This window comes from Anolis carolinensis, chromosome 1 (assembly GCF_035594765.1).
Source record: "Anolis carolinensis isolate JA03-04 chromosome 1, rAnoCar3.1.pri, whole genome shotgun sequence".
Taxonomy (NCBI): Eukaryota; Metazoa; Chordata; class Lepidosauria; order Squamata; family Dactyloidae; genus Anolis; species Anolis carolinensis.
In genome coordinates, this window is record NC_085841.1 from 235,382,823 (window position 1) to 235,398,469 (window position 15,647).

Consider the following 15,647-nt stretch of genomic DNA (forward strand, 5'->3'; position numbering starts at 1 on the left):
CATGCGCACAGCCAGATAAGCCATTTTGCCCTTAGTTTGTTGACTAAGGGCAAAATGGCCTAGCTGTGCTGTGCGCATGCGCACAGCCAGATAGGCCTTTTTGCCCTTAGTTTGTAGACTAAGGGCCAAATGGCCTATCTGTGCTGTGCGCATACGCACAGCACAGATAGGCCATTTGGGCCTTACTTCCTGGTCGCGGCCGCCGATCGCCCGGGCGATCGGCGGCCGCGACCAGGAAGTAAGGGCAAAAAGGCCTATCTGGCTGTGCGCATGCGCACAGCACAGATAGGCCATTTTGCCCTTACTTCCTGGTCGCGGCCAGGGCACGCTGGACGGGGGGCGGGGCCAACTCTGGCCCCGCCCCCAGCACTATTCGCCCTGGCCCCGCCTCCCACGCAGCGTGGGAGGCGGGGCCAGGGCATGCTGGGCGGGGCCAGGGCGTGGGAGGCGGGGCCGGTGGCGGGGGCGCTTTTTAGCACCCCCGCTTAACGTTTAAAAATATCTCCGGCCGGCCCTGCAACTACTGTACAGTATATAATAAATGTTCATTTTTTGTTCAACAATAAATGTGAATTCTTCGTCATGGAAAAATAAGACATCCCCTGAAAATAAGACCTAGAGCATCTTTGGGAGCAAAAATTAATATAAGACACTGTCTTATTTTCGGGGAAACACAGTAATACAGGCAGTCTCCAGGCTATGAACAAGATAGTTTCTGTAGGTTTGTTAACTTGAATTCATATGTAATTGGAACACATACGTTTTTAAGTGTTAAAAAAACGTTTTGGCTAGCATAGGGAAGTGTGGACACCCTGTAATGTGTGTTTTGCAGTCTGTGCCCCTGTTCTGTAGATTTCACCTCACTTTCTATCCCTGTGACAACTGGATTTTGAAAATTTTGACTTGTGGTGGAAACAAGGATTGGTCAGGAAGCTTCAGCAGAGACTGATATGATAACCCTATGATAACTCTTCCAGGAGTGAATTTCCCTTCCTAGGGATAGATTTCCTTTCACTTCCAGTTGACTCATACTTCCCATTCTTAAGTATGAGTTGGATGTCTGAAATTTGGGGACTTCCTGTAATAATAATAATTTCAATGTGTTGTCGAAGGCTTCCATGGCCAGGATGCCTGCCATAGATGTGGGCGAAATGTTAGGAGAGAATACTTCTGGAACATGGCCATACTGCCCAGAAAACACAAAACAACCCAATAATAATTTCCTTCCTTCTCATTCCACTATTCCCTTGATAGTAAGAAAGACACCACTCAGGCACAAGAAGGCAAGATATGAAAAAAAAGATCTCATTTTGAGGTTGTAAGCGGGCAGAGGCTACTTCTTGGGATCTAACCTCTTCAGGAAACTTACTCCATCCCTCCCTGAACCTCTAAAGAGATACAAAGATATTGTATTTCCTTAACTTTCTGTATGTGTGGCAATGATACCTCAAACACAGCATGTTCAATTTTTATGTATTACCATCATTGTTCCTTTGTCTTGGTAAAGCAAAGTCAGATCTAGTATCTCACAGAAAGAAGAGTCCATAGGGATTGTTGCCAGAATTTCTCACCAAGGGTTGTATCCTACTCACTTTGTTCAGGGATGGGGGCAGACAGGATAATGCTGTATATCTTTTTTGCCTCTTCTACATTCTCTGAGATTTTGTCGATATTCTGTCGGGTCTCCTCAATCTGCAAAGGAGAGAAAGTTAAGAAGAAATCCAACACAGGAGAACAAAGAATTATTTCCCTGACATTGGTGCCAAGCTTGTTTGCTCATGACCCACTCTATGTGACAGGTAGAATATTCCTTGCCTAGACCCCCGAACATGGGCTGAAAGGGATTTCAATGTTTGCACAAAAACTGTGCAAGAGGCTAGCAATCTAGGGGGAGCTTTTGCAGGTGCCCTTCAAAACAACAACTTTAGTAATCCCACCTCCCACCAAACTTCATGAAAATCCAGTATATTTCTGTTGTTTGGCCCCACTTTTTGAATTTAGGGCTACTGTTTCCACTATCCCCCTCACCTTCCTAACATTTCTCACCTCTGCAAAGAATTCATCCATAAAAGCGGTGTTATCGATGGCAATTTCCAAGTCATCATCAGCATCATCTTGATCCTGTTTCTGTAAAGTGTCAAGAAAACACCAATTAAAGAACCACACGGGGAGAGTCTTCTCCCAAGTGAGCCAAATGCTATAGGCAACAATGGAGTGGCATTACAGAGAGAAGTGGCTATCTGAAACCTCAGACCTTGCACTAAACTGTTGGTTTGCCACATCAGATAGCCTGAGAAGAACCAATCTATTTGATTACAGAGGGGGAGAGAAAGAAAAAAAGTGAAAGGGATTGAAGCGGGGGGGGGGGGGGGGGAGACACAATTTGGAAAGAAGCTCTGCTGGTATACTTCCACCTGAAGCCCCTTCTACACTACCATATAATCCAGATTATCAAATCAGATAATCCACATTATCTGATTTGACCTTGATTATATGAGACTACTGCCATATAATCCAGTTCAAAGCAGGTAATCTGGATTTTATATGGCAGTGTAGAAGAGCATGATACTGTCTTTTTCTTCATATCCATTGCCCAAAGGGACAGTCAGACTCAGCATGCTTCCCAAATGTACTTCCCCCTTCCTCTACCATCCTGTATTCTTCATATTTTGCATTCCAGATACCCTTTTGGACTACGCATCATGCTTCCACTGTAACTGTCATGGCAGCATCCATGGGATCCTGGGATCTGTAGTTTGGTCAGTGACACCAGAGGACCTCTCTAGTAAAGAACTCAAAATGGCCCTCCCCAGACTGCCAATCCCATAGGATGTCACCATGGCAGTTAAAGTGGAATCACAGTACTATAACTATGCAGTGTGAAAGGGTCCCAAAAAGGGTGCGGATGGAGAGAACAAAAATGTCTGGCAAGGATGAAAGCTGGAGTGAGCATGTATGATAGCCTTTCCATTACTGGAAAATGTTAGTACAAACTGATCATTCCTTCTCTGGAATTTTGAAATCCAAAATACTCCAGAATTGAAAATAGTCCACAGGCATGGCTGAGATAGTGATACCTTTGCTTTCTAATGTTTCAGTAGTTTAAAAAATACCCCACATTTGTTTTTACAAATATTGTGGATAAAGTTGCCTTTGGGCTATATGTATAAGGTGTGCATGAAACTTCAATGAATTTCATGTTCAGACTTGGGTACCATCTCTATGATATCTCATTGTGTGTGTGTGTGTGTGTGTGTGTGTGTGTGTATCCATACATACATATGCAAATACAGGTATTCAACAGCAACAACAAAAAATCAAATATCTCAAACACCCCTGGCCCCAAGCATTTCAGATAAACATGTATTTCAATCTCACAATAAATTGTATCTTCGGCTACTTTCCCAGTAATATAACTACTAATGTAAGTTGTTCATCAGGAATGACTGGGGGGGGGGGGGAGGATATGGAGGCTTTGCGGTATGTAAGGTGAAATTAACCAGAAAGGGAATAAAGTAAGCTATTGTAGATAGAAGAGGACAGTGATATAATACCAGGCTTAATACCAAGAAAAGAACTGGTAACACTTTGTGAAGCCCATAAAATTGCAGATGGGAAAAGAGACAAAAAGCTTTTTGTCTCCTTCCCAAAAAGTTTTTTTTTTTCCTTCAGTTTGCAGTCTGCTTCATTTTTCTCGCAATATACCTGATGATATGTGATTTTGCAGCTCTGGAGCACTGACTCCAGGTTTCAATGCCTGGTTTTGCATAGTGTGTCATTTGCAGAGCAACGTAAACAAAATAAACTGCAACCATAGAGGAATTCCTCCTGCCTCTGGTGGACAAGTGACAAAGGACAACAAGGCCCCAAGGTTAACAAACAAAACACTAGAAAGTTAAGTGGTAAATTGCACTGTTTAGTCAGAGCTATGGCTTCTAAGGCCAGGACATATATTTTCCACTGATGCAGAATGTCTCAAATCTCAGAGTTGGTTACTAAAAGAACAAAAGAAGGACAGAGAATAAAAGGGCCATAAGAAAGGTGAGGAATCCTCTAGATCATGTGTCAAATTCAAGGTCCGTCATGTCATTTTATGTGGCTTTCCAGATGTTGGACTATAACTTCGGTATTCATAATCATTAGACATGATTGCAGCTGATGGGAGTTGTGATACAGTAACATCTGGAAGGCACCAGTTTGTTCTGTTCAGACAGGAGAGTGGGATTTGGGTTTCGATACAAGGCTTTTGAGTATGATGTCTGACTTTAAAATGTTGTTTAACTTTTCTCCAACATCAGAGCCACCAGTGCTTTTGGGTTGCAATTCCCATCATCCCTAGTCTGCATGGTGAATTATCAAAAGTTATGAGAGTTGTAGTTCAAAAACATCTGAGGATCCAAATAGGGCAAAGACTAAATAGCACTGAGAACTATGTAAAAAAATGATAGTTGGCCCTTCGTATCCACAAATTCTCCAGCCCTTTGAAGGTTGATGTGGCCCTTGATAAAAGTGAATTTGACATCCCTACTCTAGATGGTGCTGGAAGGACTGCACATCCTATCAGCCCTAGCCAGCATAGGTAATGAATGGAATTTCAGACCAACATTTTGATAGCAGCACTTTCCTAACTCCTGGACAACAAAAAGGAAAGAGGAAAAATGAACTTCCAATAGATTTCTTCATTGTGAATACATAGGTCATCACAGAGGCAGCCTCAGCTGACACAACCCTTCCTTGAAGATGTCAGAAAGATATGCATCTTCTTAGTATGGCATTACACTGGGATTTATTTATTCTTCAATCTCAGGCGGAAAAGACAACATGCCCTTTACAGATTTCTGAGAGCGAGGTGAACGTTTCCTTTGTCATAACTTTTTGGCTGCTTCCCAAAATCATGGGGTGAGACGGAAAATAAATCATTCAAAGAAACAGAAGGTGAAGAAGCTGATACTGTAAAAAGAAAAATCAGCATTGCACTGTAGAACTCAGGGTCAAAAGTACATCAAGACAAAACTGTTATGGAAGTTGGCAATCAGAAAGGACTCTACAGCATTTAAGAGTCTGACAACTGATTACTGGTTCCTAACTAGTTAACCAGTCCTGTTGTTAGCACTGGCAGCAGTCTGTTTGGAGCTATAATGTGATATTATCAAGGCCAACTCTTCCAGGAAGACCTGGAAAATGACTGAAATCCATTAGACATCACAAAAAGAGGAGACCGTTTATTTAGAATTGGAAGGAAACGCACAATAAAGCCTCAGAATGATTTATTAAAGAAGCTGTAGGATATCCTTCCTCTTAAGCAACAGGACACACGGGTCAATTCTTATTTATTTATTTATTTATTTACAAAATTTCTACCCCGCCTTTCTCACCCGAGGGGACTCAAGGCGGCTTACAGAATTGGCAAAATTCAATGCCGATAATACAAACAACAGTAATAAAATAAAACAAATATTTTAACACCTAAATATAAAACAAATAAAAACAGTATACAAAATTTAAAACATAATATTGCTTAAGTCCATCCAATATTCTACATAAATCTGTTAGTAACAACATGCTGTGTTCTCAATGGACTTTGTACAAGATGCTTCAGTTGTATTCCACAGAAAGGAAAATCAGCCTGTTTAGCTAGCCTTGCAAATGCTGATTTATTATCAGTAAATGCTTGATTTGTGTGCCTATTTGTATTCCTATTTTATATAGCTACATACCTGGGGTCATATGGAGAAAGCTTAAGAAGCCTTGCACTAAACCAGTGGTTCCCAACCTTTTTTTGGCCAGGGACCCCTTGACCAGGGATTCGTTCTTAGACAAAGCCCTTCATACTGTGAGTAATCAAGTTCCATAATAATTGTGCTGTGGAGATCAAGACAGAGTTAGCTTATACATCTTTCGGTCCTGGCTAGAAATCAGAGTTGGGGCAGCAAGGAAGAGGATCTCTGAACTAACCAAGAAATCCACATCTGCTTTAAAAGATTACCCAGAAGATACATCAGTCTAATTTGGGGCAATGCCTGCCCTTGTACTGCTGCCCCAAGACACAGTGTTCCATAGTTGAGAAGGGCTCCTTTGAACAGAGGACCATTTCAGGGATTCAGGAGGCTGCAGCAGGGAGGCAGCGATAAAGATAAGCAGACCAAGCTACTTTCTACTGTCTTCATTTGGATATGACTCATAGAAAAAAAAACATGTGCAAAGGCTGTTAAGTGGAGTATTCCAAGTAGCAAGTAGGGGAAACAATATTAATGTGAGAGATTAAAATTTCTTCCTATCTCCTAAAAAACACAGAAGATCAATACTATTATCAATAACTACCCTCATTTGCATAGTTTTCCAATCAGTGGAAAATAGACTGCACGTGGCCATGCTTTCTAACCAAACCTTCCACAGAGCCCAGGGCAATCTTTGTGCAATATTGCTCTTTGGAGGGGAGGGATTTTTCTGCATATCACTTTTCCAACAAACAATGCAGCTTCCTAAATACATTTGCAAAAAAAGAGACACCAAGGTATGTATTTTTAATATATGATGATGGTGCAGATAGTTTCACGCCTCTAATAGGAAAGCGTATTACGCAGGAAGCAGCTTGAGCTCAGAGGTGTACAGAAGGTCCAAGCCCTGCAGAAAGAGACTGCTGTGAGTTAAGGATGAGAGGAAGCATTTCCCAGCTGTAATTTCATTTGATGCAAGCAATTTCTATTTGGAATCTGACACTGGATGGGAGCCAGTGACCTAGAATTAAAATATTTCATCTTCTGTCTCGCCCCCCTCCCTGTATCACCCACTGCACCTGCTAGAACAAGATTTAAAGTAATAGTCTGCCTGGAGTTGCCAGCAAATGGCACTTCATTGCTAAAGCTTTATTTCTAGGAAAGGTCTAGATCAGGTAAATCATCAGTAAGATTTCAGGGATGTTAGAAGTGTTTTGGTTTGAGCATAAAATCTCTCATGGGGTTTTTTATCTGCAGCCAAAAACACCCATTATTACCACAGAAGAATCACTAGTTGGGTGGCCAGAGTGAAAATTGGAGAGGGCTCCTATAGATGAGGGAATGGTCACAGATGTTGTTTGTTTGTTGTGTGACAAGCTGCTCCTGCTGAAATTCCCTCTTCTACACAGTCCTTAGATGTACAAACAATCCCCAACAGTTCCCTCTGCCAACCATTATCAGTGCTGCAGTATTTAACAGAAAATAGAAATGGGCACTGAGAAAAAGGGAAAGCAGCAATGACCTAAACTATTAGGGTTGTTCTTATTATTAGCTACATCACAGAGGTAAATGATCTAGGGCAGGGATCCTTAAACTTTTTAAGTGGAGGGCCAGTTCACGGTCCCTCAGATTGTTGGGGGCGGGGCGGACTATGATGAAATAGTCCAAAATTAGGATTGTTGTTGTGTGCCTTCAAGTCGTTTCAGACTTAGGTCAACCCTAAGTCTAAAGTTTAGGACAGGGGCCAGGTAAATGACCTTGGAGGACCGCATCCGGCGCACGGGCCATAGTTTGGGGACCCCTGATCTAGGGGATTCACAAAAGTGCAGGACTTCCATTAGCTAGTTGTTTTTGTAATATGTTTCATCACCCAGAAATGGAGTGAGGTATTTGTGGGATCTTTAGACTCATGAGTCCAAATAACATGTCTAGCTTTGGGATCTGTGTATACGCACATGAATATGAATGAGGAGGCAGGGCCGTAGCCAGAAAAAAATTTCGGGAGGGGTTTTGAAAATTTCGGGGGGGGGGGGGGTTTGAACCCCTAGCATATACCCCTCCCCGCTGCAAACCTGTCAATATCTGCTTGAGATAGTGCCTGGAGGGACTCTTAATGTTTTGCATCTCATAGACTTAGCATGGGGATTTGGTTAACCAGTTAAAATTCATGAGTAAACGAGATTTTTTTTATAACTTGAAAAATTTCAGGGGGGGGGGTTGAACCTCTAACCCCCCCCCCCTTGCTACAGGCCTGTAATGACATGTTGTCACTCTTCATCAGCAAAACATCTTGGTCTCACTCTGGTGAAGTGCAAATAAGGGAAGATAAGCAAGCATTCCCTTTCTATAGCTTCTCTGATAAAGAAAAAGAAGAAAAGAGAAAGTGCAAGAGCTCAGAGACAATAAGCAAAAAACATTTCAAGTTCCAAGCGGTAGAAAAGCTCCTTGCAGGTGGAATTTGTTGGCTTGGTAGTCAAGGCTCCTGCTGCAGGAAAGCATTCTGAAGTTGATCAAAATGGAGGTCAGAGGTTATGTCAGTTGAAAGGTCACTGAGCCATCTGCATTCATAAGGAGCACAGCTAATCTCACATCTAGTCCTACACACACACACACACACATACACAGAGCAAGGAGTATTAAGGGATTGCTAGGAACAAGAGGGAGGGGGTAGCCTACTCTCACACAAGGAGACAGAGGCCATGCACATATACACGTCCTACTGCCACAGACATTCCCTGCTGAGAAGTCTTTATTACAATAACTCGATAGCTCCCTCAACGATGCAAAATGGTGGACACTTTCTCTGTTCCCTCCAGCTCTTTCATCTCAATATGTGGCTACAGAGGAGCACTTGGTATCTGCTGTGGTTTGGGTTCCAGGATCTCCTGTAGACACCAAAATCCATGGACCGACCGGCTGTACTATGCTAGGCTTCCTGAGCAGAAAGATTTTCTGATTTCCTCGACATTTTCTCCTGCCATGCTTCCCTCCCGTTCACCCCAATTCACCTTCTCATAAATGAGATGCTAGCATGCTCTTTTTCTGTTTCTATATGTTGGCATTTTGTCTTGCCAAAGTACAGAGGGGAAGGGATGACTGCCTTCACTGGAGCACACAATTCCTTCCTCCGCCTGATGAAAACTAGGACAGATGGCATGGCTAGTATCCTTGTTTAATTGCATTACACCCTCACAGTATGTTCTGCAAAAAGTCCTCTGTCCTTTTGTCCACTGCAATATGTTCTGAGGAGGCGTGGAAAGATGCAACCCGGGGAGCACATTTGGAAGCAGGGGCAGCAAGAAGGGTAACTCTTAGGATGGGTGTCTGTTGGGATTTCCAAAAGGGTAGCTGTCTTAAGTCTATTGCAGCAAAACCCTGAAAAGTCGCCAGGCATCTTCAAGACAAATCTATGATAGTCTGAACTATTAGGAACTATAATCCATTTCATCATATTGTGACATGCGATCCAGATTTTCAGATATAAATACTGTATAATTGATCCTTTGTATCCACAGATTCCATTATCTCTAGTTTGAAAACATTTTTTAATAAAATCAAAATGGAAACCATGATTTTGCCATTTTATACACCATATTTTACTATGTTATTGTATATAATGGGACTCAAGCTTTCCCGCATTTGAGTATCCGTGTGGAGTCCTGGAATCAAACCACAGCAGATACCAAGGAGCCACTCTACTTGCTGTTGGAGGTACAGAATTATTGACTGTGAAGGCAGAAAGCACTGACACTGACAAACACTGGGGTGAATTTTAGAATTCAATGCCCCCTTAAAAGTAAAGAGTTTCACAAGCAGAACAAATGATTTTACAGTCCTGCGAAAACATCCAACAAATATAAACATGAACTAGACAAATAATTCAGAACACACTGTGTACACATATTTTCATAATGTCACCATTTGCATCTGCTGATTATTTACACCTTATTGTTAAAATGTATCTCAAGTCAAATTGAATTTGTTTAAATTTATAATGTTTACAGTATTTGCAGTACAGTAGAGTCTCACTTATCCAAGCCTCGCTTATCCAACGTTCTGGATTATCCAACGCATTTTTGTAGTCAATGTTTTCAATACATCGTGATATTTTGGTGCTAAATTCATAAATACAGTAATTACTACGTAGCATTACTGCATATCGAACTACTTTTTCTGTCAAATTTGTTGTATAACATGTTTTGGTGCTTACTTTGTAAAATCATAACCTAATTTGATGTTTAATAGGCTTCTCCTTAATCTCTCCTTATTAACCAACATATTCGCTTATCCAACGTTCTGCCGGCCCGTTTATGTTGGATAAGTGAGACTCTACTGTATTTGCAAAAACTTGCAGCACAAGCTGAAATCTACTAACTAATTCTCAGAACAAACATCTTTCTTTTGTAGTGATTTGGGGGGGGGGGAGTTACTATTGTATATTTGGGGGGGGAAAGGTTGCATTGAGACTTGTTCAGTGTTATGTTAGCCCTAATATTGAAAACAGGGCCTTGGGTTACACCCTTATCCCATAACTGAAGCCCCCACTCAAGATTACTAATTTCCCTGTTCATGTTGAAATGAGGTCAACTGAGCTCCCTCCCTTCCTACTACAGTTAGCCCTCCACATTCAGTAAGGTTAGGGGCACAGGACCCCCGTGAAAATGAAAAATCACAAATAAAGTACATGCTCTTTTTTACCTGAGAGAACACATCTCTAGGAATTTCTAGGCTTCCAGCATGACACTATGATCAACTGGAAGTTGCCCACAGAATTGCATTGGAGGACCTAAGGATTCCTAGAGAGGTGTTATCTCCAGAAATCTTTTGCTTTTCCAGCATGGCTAGAGGAAATAAATCTAGATTTTTCTAGAGAGAATTTTTTAAATCAAAGCTGTGTATAATCAAATTCACAAAAGCCAAAATTGCAAATATGGAGAGATGACTGTACTTTGTTCTTTTACTTGTTTACCGTTTCAGTAACACCCAATGAAGTCAGTGGAACTTACTTTGAATAAATATTTACTTCTTTAGATCAAGATCAATTATTCCTAAACTGTGACTTATGAGGCCATATCAAAATTAGTATGAAAGCCAATTTATTTACTCTGATGTGGCTATATTGGTTATATAGTTTGAATACAAACCATTACAGAATTCTCTTCTGCAAACATCTTTACGGACAAAGATTATGCACAAACCCAGCAACACATGCCTACTACAAAGAACTTTTTAGTACAGTACCGTACAGTTGTGGGGAAATTGCTGATTTTATCTTGAATGTTTTAAGCAATCATCCACACAGTGGTCATAACCAAGAAAGGTCTATTTGTTGTCTAAGGCTTTCATGGCCGGGATCACAGGGTTGTTGTATGTTTTCCAGGCTATATGGCCATGTTCCAGAAGTATTCTCTCCTGACCACCTTGCATATACAATTCTCATGGCCGTTGTTAAATAACTAAGGATGTCTTTGTTTTTCTCCAATTTCATAACTGTAATTCGTTCTTGTAAGATTTTCTGGATAGCATCGTGGACTTTTTTCCAGTATTTTCTTGCTTTAGGACAATTCTACAACATGTGGAGGAAGGTGCCTTTTTCAGTTTTACACTTCCAGCACATTGTGTCTAGATTTTTATAGCATTTCGCCAGTTTTTCCAGAGTGATGTACCATTGATATTGCATTTTATACCAATTCTCCTGTAATTCATATGAGTAAATATATTTTAGTTTAGAGTTCCAAATTTTTCCCATTCACTTAATTCTATAGTATGTCCTACATATTGGACCCATTTCACCATAAATTATTTGTTTCTTTTTCCTTTGACCACTCTAGTAGTTTTTTTAATAGATTTTGGAAATAATTTTATTTTGTGTTTGTATTAATTTGTCCCATAGAGTTTTCCCCCTCATAAATCCTCTTTTCTTGTTCATATTATGTTTTCTAATTTGTCTATATTGAAACCAGGATATGTATTCATATAATTCTTTTAGTTTTCTTGTGTTTTTATTGTGTGGTTCTCGTTCTGTTTTCTGATTATTTCCTTGTAAGAGGGCCATTTTTCCCCTCTGGTCTCTCTTCTTTTACATGCTTCTAATGGGAAAACCCATAATGGGGTTTTATTGTAAAAAATAATCTTTGTATCTTTCCCAGACCTTAATTAAGGCCTCTCTAAAGAAGTGGTTTGTAATTTTTTTCCTTTTTCCTTTTGTCGTACCAGACATAGGCATGCCACCCTTGTCTAAGACTGGATCCTTCCAGGGTAAGAAGTTTTTGTTTCCTGAGAGTTGTCCAGTCTCTTACCCAGTCCAGAGTGCATGCTTCAAAATATAATTTTAAGTTTGGAAGACCTGGGCCTCCTCTGCTCTTGTCCTCTGTTAGGTTCGAAAATTTAATCCTCGCTTTCTTCTCTGCCCAGATGAATCTTGACAAATCTGTGTTCCAGGTTTTGAAGGTTTGGTTATTTCTTAAAATTGGTAGCGTTTGAAAAAGATACAACATTTTTGGTAATATGGTCATTTTAATTGCTGCCTAGTAATGATAATCCTAATTTCTTCCAATTTTCTAAATCTTTCTTTATTTCTCTCCATTTTGTTTCGTAATTATTTTTAGTAGTTGCGAATTTGTTGCTGTTATATTAATTCCTAGGTATTTTAATTTGTTGGTGATTTGTATTCCGGATGTCTTTTAAAGTTTCTTGGTTTGGTTTGGATATACTTTTTGTTAATATCATTATTTTCTTCTTATGCATTTTAAAACCCAACACTCTAGCAAATTATTTGATTTTGTATAACCAGCGATTGATGTTTTCTATTGGGTTTTCAATTATACAAATAAAGTCATCTGTGAAGGCCTGAACTTTGAAGTGTGTTTTCTTTATCCTCGTTCCTTTCAAGTTATTATCTTCTCTGATATCTTTGAGTAAGGTTTCCAACGCTAATATAACTAATAGGGGGGATAGGGGGCAGCCCTGCCTTGTTCCCCTATTTATTTTTATACTTTTGGTAGAGTGGACATTGATTGTTGTCCTTGCTCCCCCTCGATGGATTGTCAACCTTGACGTGGTGAGGGGGCTTGTGTGTTCCAATGAACCTGAGGGCACAACCACTGGGGTCATGCACTCCCAAGAGTGGCCACAGGGGAGGATCCAGACCAAGAACAATCCGATGACCCTAAGACCTCAATGGTGGAGCAGGCGGAGGATAACATGGTACATGTTACAACGGCTGTGAAGACGGAAGAAGGCTGCAACAGACTGAGAAGCCACTCTCGTTGTGTTAATCACACCACTGATGGGACCTCAATCTGTGAAGACTGTGTTGACCAGCCATGCACCGACCTCCGCACATTAAAAAAAATCACGCACAGGTGTCTTCCAAGAAATGGAGGACCATCATCCTCGAACTACGAGGGATCGCCTAAGTAAAGTAAGTATTATCCTTGCTTCTTGTTTGTTATATATTGATTTTTTGGCGCTAGTAAACTGATAACCCATATCTAGTTCTTCAATGAGTGATATGAAAAAGTCCCAATTTAATCTATCAAACGCTTTTTCTGCGTCGATTGCCAGTAATGCCATTTCTTTTTTGGTTATTTTTGTCATAGTACTCAATTAGATTAATTATAGTTCTAATGGGGTTGTTGTATGTTTTCTGGGCTGTATGGCCATGTCCTAGAAGTATTCTCTCCTGACATTTCACCCACATCTATGGCAGGCATCCTCAGAGGTTGTGAGGTTCTAATATATAGTTCTAATGTTTTCTTTAATATGTCATTGGGGCAAAAAGCCTGTTTGGTCCTCATGAATCCATTCTTTCAAGAAAATCTTTAGCCATTCCGCTATGATATTTGTAAAAAGTTTATAATCCATGCTTAGTAGGGATATGGGCCTGTAGTTTTTCACATCAGCAGGGTTTGAATACTCTTTATGTATCATACTGATGTTTGCTGATTTCCAGGAGTCCAGGATCTTTTTCCAAATTAGAGCCTCGTTCATTACTCTTTTTAGATAGGGAGTTAATTCTTTTGCCATAGTTTTATAGTATTGAGTAGTAGAGCCATCTGGGCCAGGGGCCTTGCTGTTATCCATTTTTAATTGCTTTATTAATCTCCTCCTTGGTGATTTCTTTGTTGAGGGCTTCTCTGTGTTGATCCGATATTTTTCTGTATTTTTTGTCTACCTAAATACGTCAATATATCCTCTTTTCTTATTTGTTCTTTTGTGTATAATTTCTTATAATATTTGTTGAATTGGTCGAGGATATCCTTATCAGTGGTATATATACTCTCTTCATCGTGGATCTCTGTGATATGTTGGTGTTGCCTTTTCTTTCGAAGTTTCCTAGCAAGCCATTTTCCAGATTTGTTTGCATTACGAAAGTTGTATTGCTGTATGTATTTTAGTTGTTTGGCTAGTTGATCTGTTTCTAGGATATCTCTTTGTTTTTTCAGAAGCTATAGATCTTGTTTGGCTTCTACATTGTTCGGGTCCTTTTTTAATTCCCCTTCCAATTTTTCTATGACAGTCTCTATTTTATTTATGTCTTCCTTTGCTAATTTATTTTTGAATTAGATGTCCCCTCATCACTACCTTGCTGGCATCCCATATGGTTCTTATTGATGTTTCTGGTATATCGTTCAAAATAAAAAAAGTCTTTAAATAGTTCCTTATATTTTAGTATGTCTTTCTCAGATTTTAACAAATTCTCATTTAATCTCCATCGAAAAGATCTTTGTACCTTATTTAATGTTAATTCAACTGGGCAATGATCTGAGTGCCAGCGCGGAAGTATTTTATTTTTTTAACTTTTATTGCCAAGGTACTGGATATCCAAACCATATCAATTCTGAAAACCTTCTTACTCCCTTCCCCATGCCACCCCCAACCCCCCCCCCATACCCACACCACTTCCCTATACCCTATCAGTCTCTTCCCCATGCTTTTAGCATTTTCTTTTTAACTCAATAAAAATATTTTTTAAAAATGAATATGGTTGAATGATAACTCTCTAATGCCAAGGTCAATCACCCGCAAAACCTGTCAGTATTCAGTTGGCCATGTTGGGTCTGTGTGCCAAGTTTGGTTCAGATCCGTCATCTGCTGGGTTCAGTATTCTCTGGATAAGGGTGAACTACAACTCCCAGATTCCCAGGGCAATCACCCCGAAACCGTGCCAGTATTCACAGTTGGCCTTGTTGGGTCTGTGTGCCAAGTTTGGCTCATATCCATCACTTGCTGGGTTCAGTGTTCTCTGAATATAGTTGAACTGTAACTCTTTGATGCCAAGGTCAACACCTGCAAAGCCTGCCAGTTGGCCATGTTGGGTCTGTATGCCAAGTTTGGTCCAAGTCCATCACTTGCTGGGTTCAGTGTTCTCTGAATATGGGTGAACTATAAATATCTGATCTCCCCTAGTTGGCAGCGTTGGGTCTGTGTGCCAATTTGGTCCAGATCTGTCATTGGTGAGGTTCAGAGGGCTCATGGAATACAGGTGAACTGTAACTCCCTGAGATAAAGGGCAATCAACCAGTATTCACAGCTGACCATGTTGAAAATGTGTGCCAAGTTTGGTTCAGATCCTTCATCACATGAGTTCAGTGTTCTGTGAATACAGGTGAATTATAATTCCTGGATGTCAAGGTCAATCACCCCCAAACCCTGCCAATATGCAAATTTAGCCATGTTGGGTCTGTGTGTCAAGTTAGTTCGAGGTCCATCGTTGGTGTGGTTCGGAGTGCTCTTAGATTGCAAATGAACTATACATCCCAGTCCCTACAACTCTTATAAATCATGGTGAATTCTTCCCAAACCTCTCCAGTATGTTCAGTTAGTGATCAATTCTTCTGTTTGCTGTGTGCCATAGGAAAGGGTAGGAAAGGGTTAAGGGTGAGGCAGTAGGCGGTGTCATGCAAATAGCGAGAGAAAGGAACACTG

General features: G+C 40.5%; 1 protein-coding gene across 8 annotated transcripts in view; it reads right to left on the reverse strand.

Moving 5' to 3' along the window:
• Positions 1-15,647, reverse strand: part of stx3 (syntaxin 3) — a 52,200-nt gene that overhangs the window by 19,351 nt on the left and 17,202 nt on the right. For all 8 annotated transcript variants that reach the window (XM_062967139.1, XM_062967138.1, XM_062967136.1 and 5 more), the window contains exons 2-3: positions 2,047-2,127; positions 1,593-1,692 (exon numbers count right to left, since the gene is read on the reverse strand). In XM_062967139.1, coding sequence (XP_062823209.1) covers positions 1,593-1,692; positions 2,047-2,127 — 181 coding nt within the window. The remainder of the gene's footprint in view (positions 1-1,592; positions 1,693-2,046; positions 2,128-15,647) is intronic.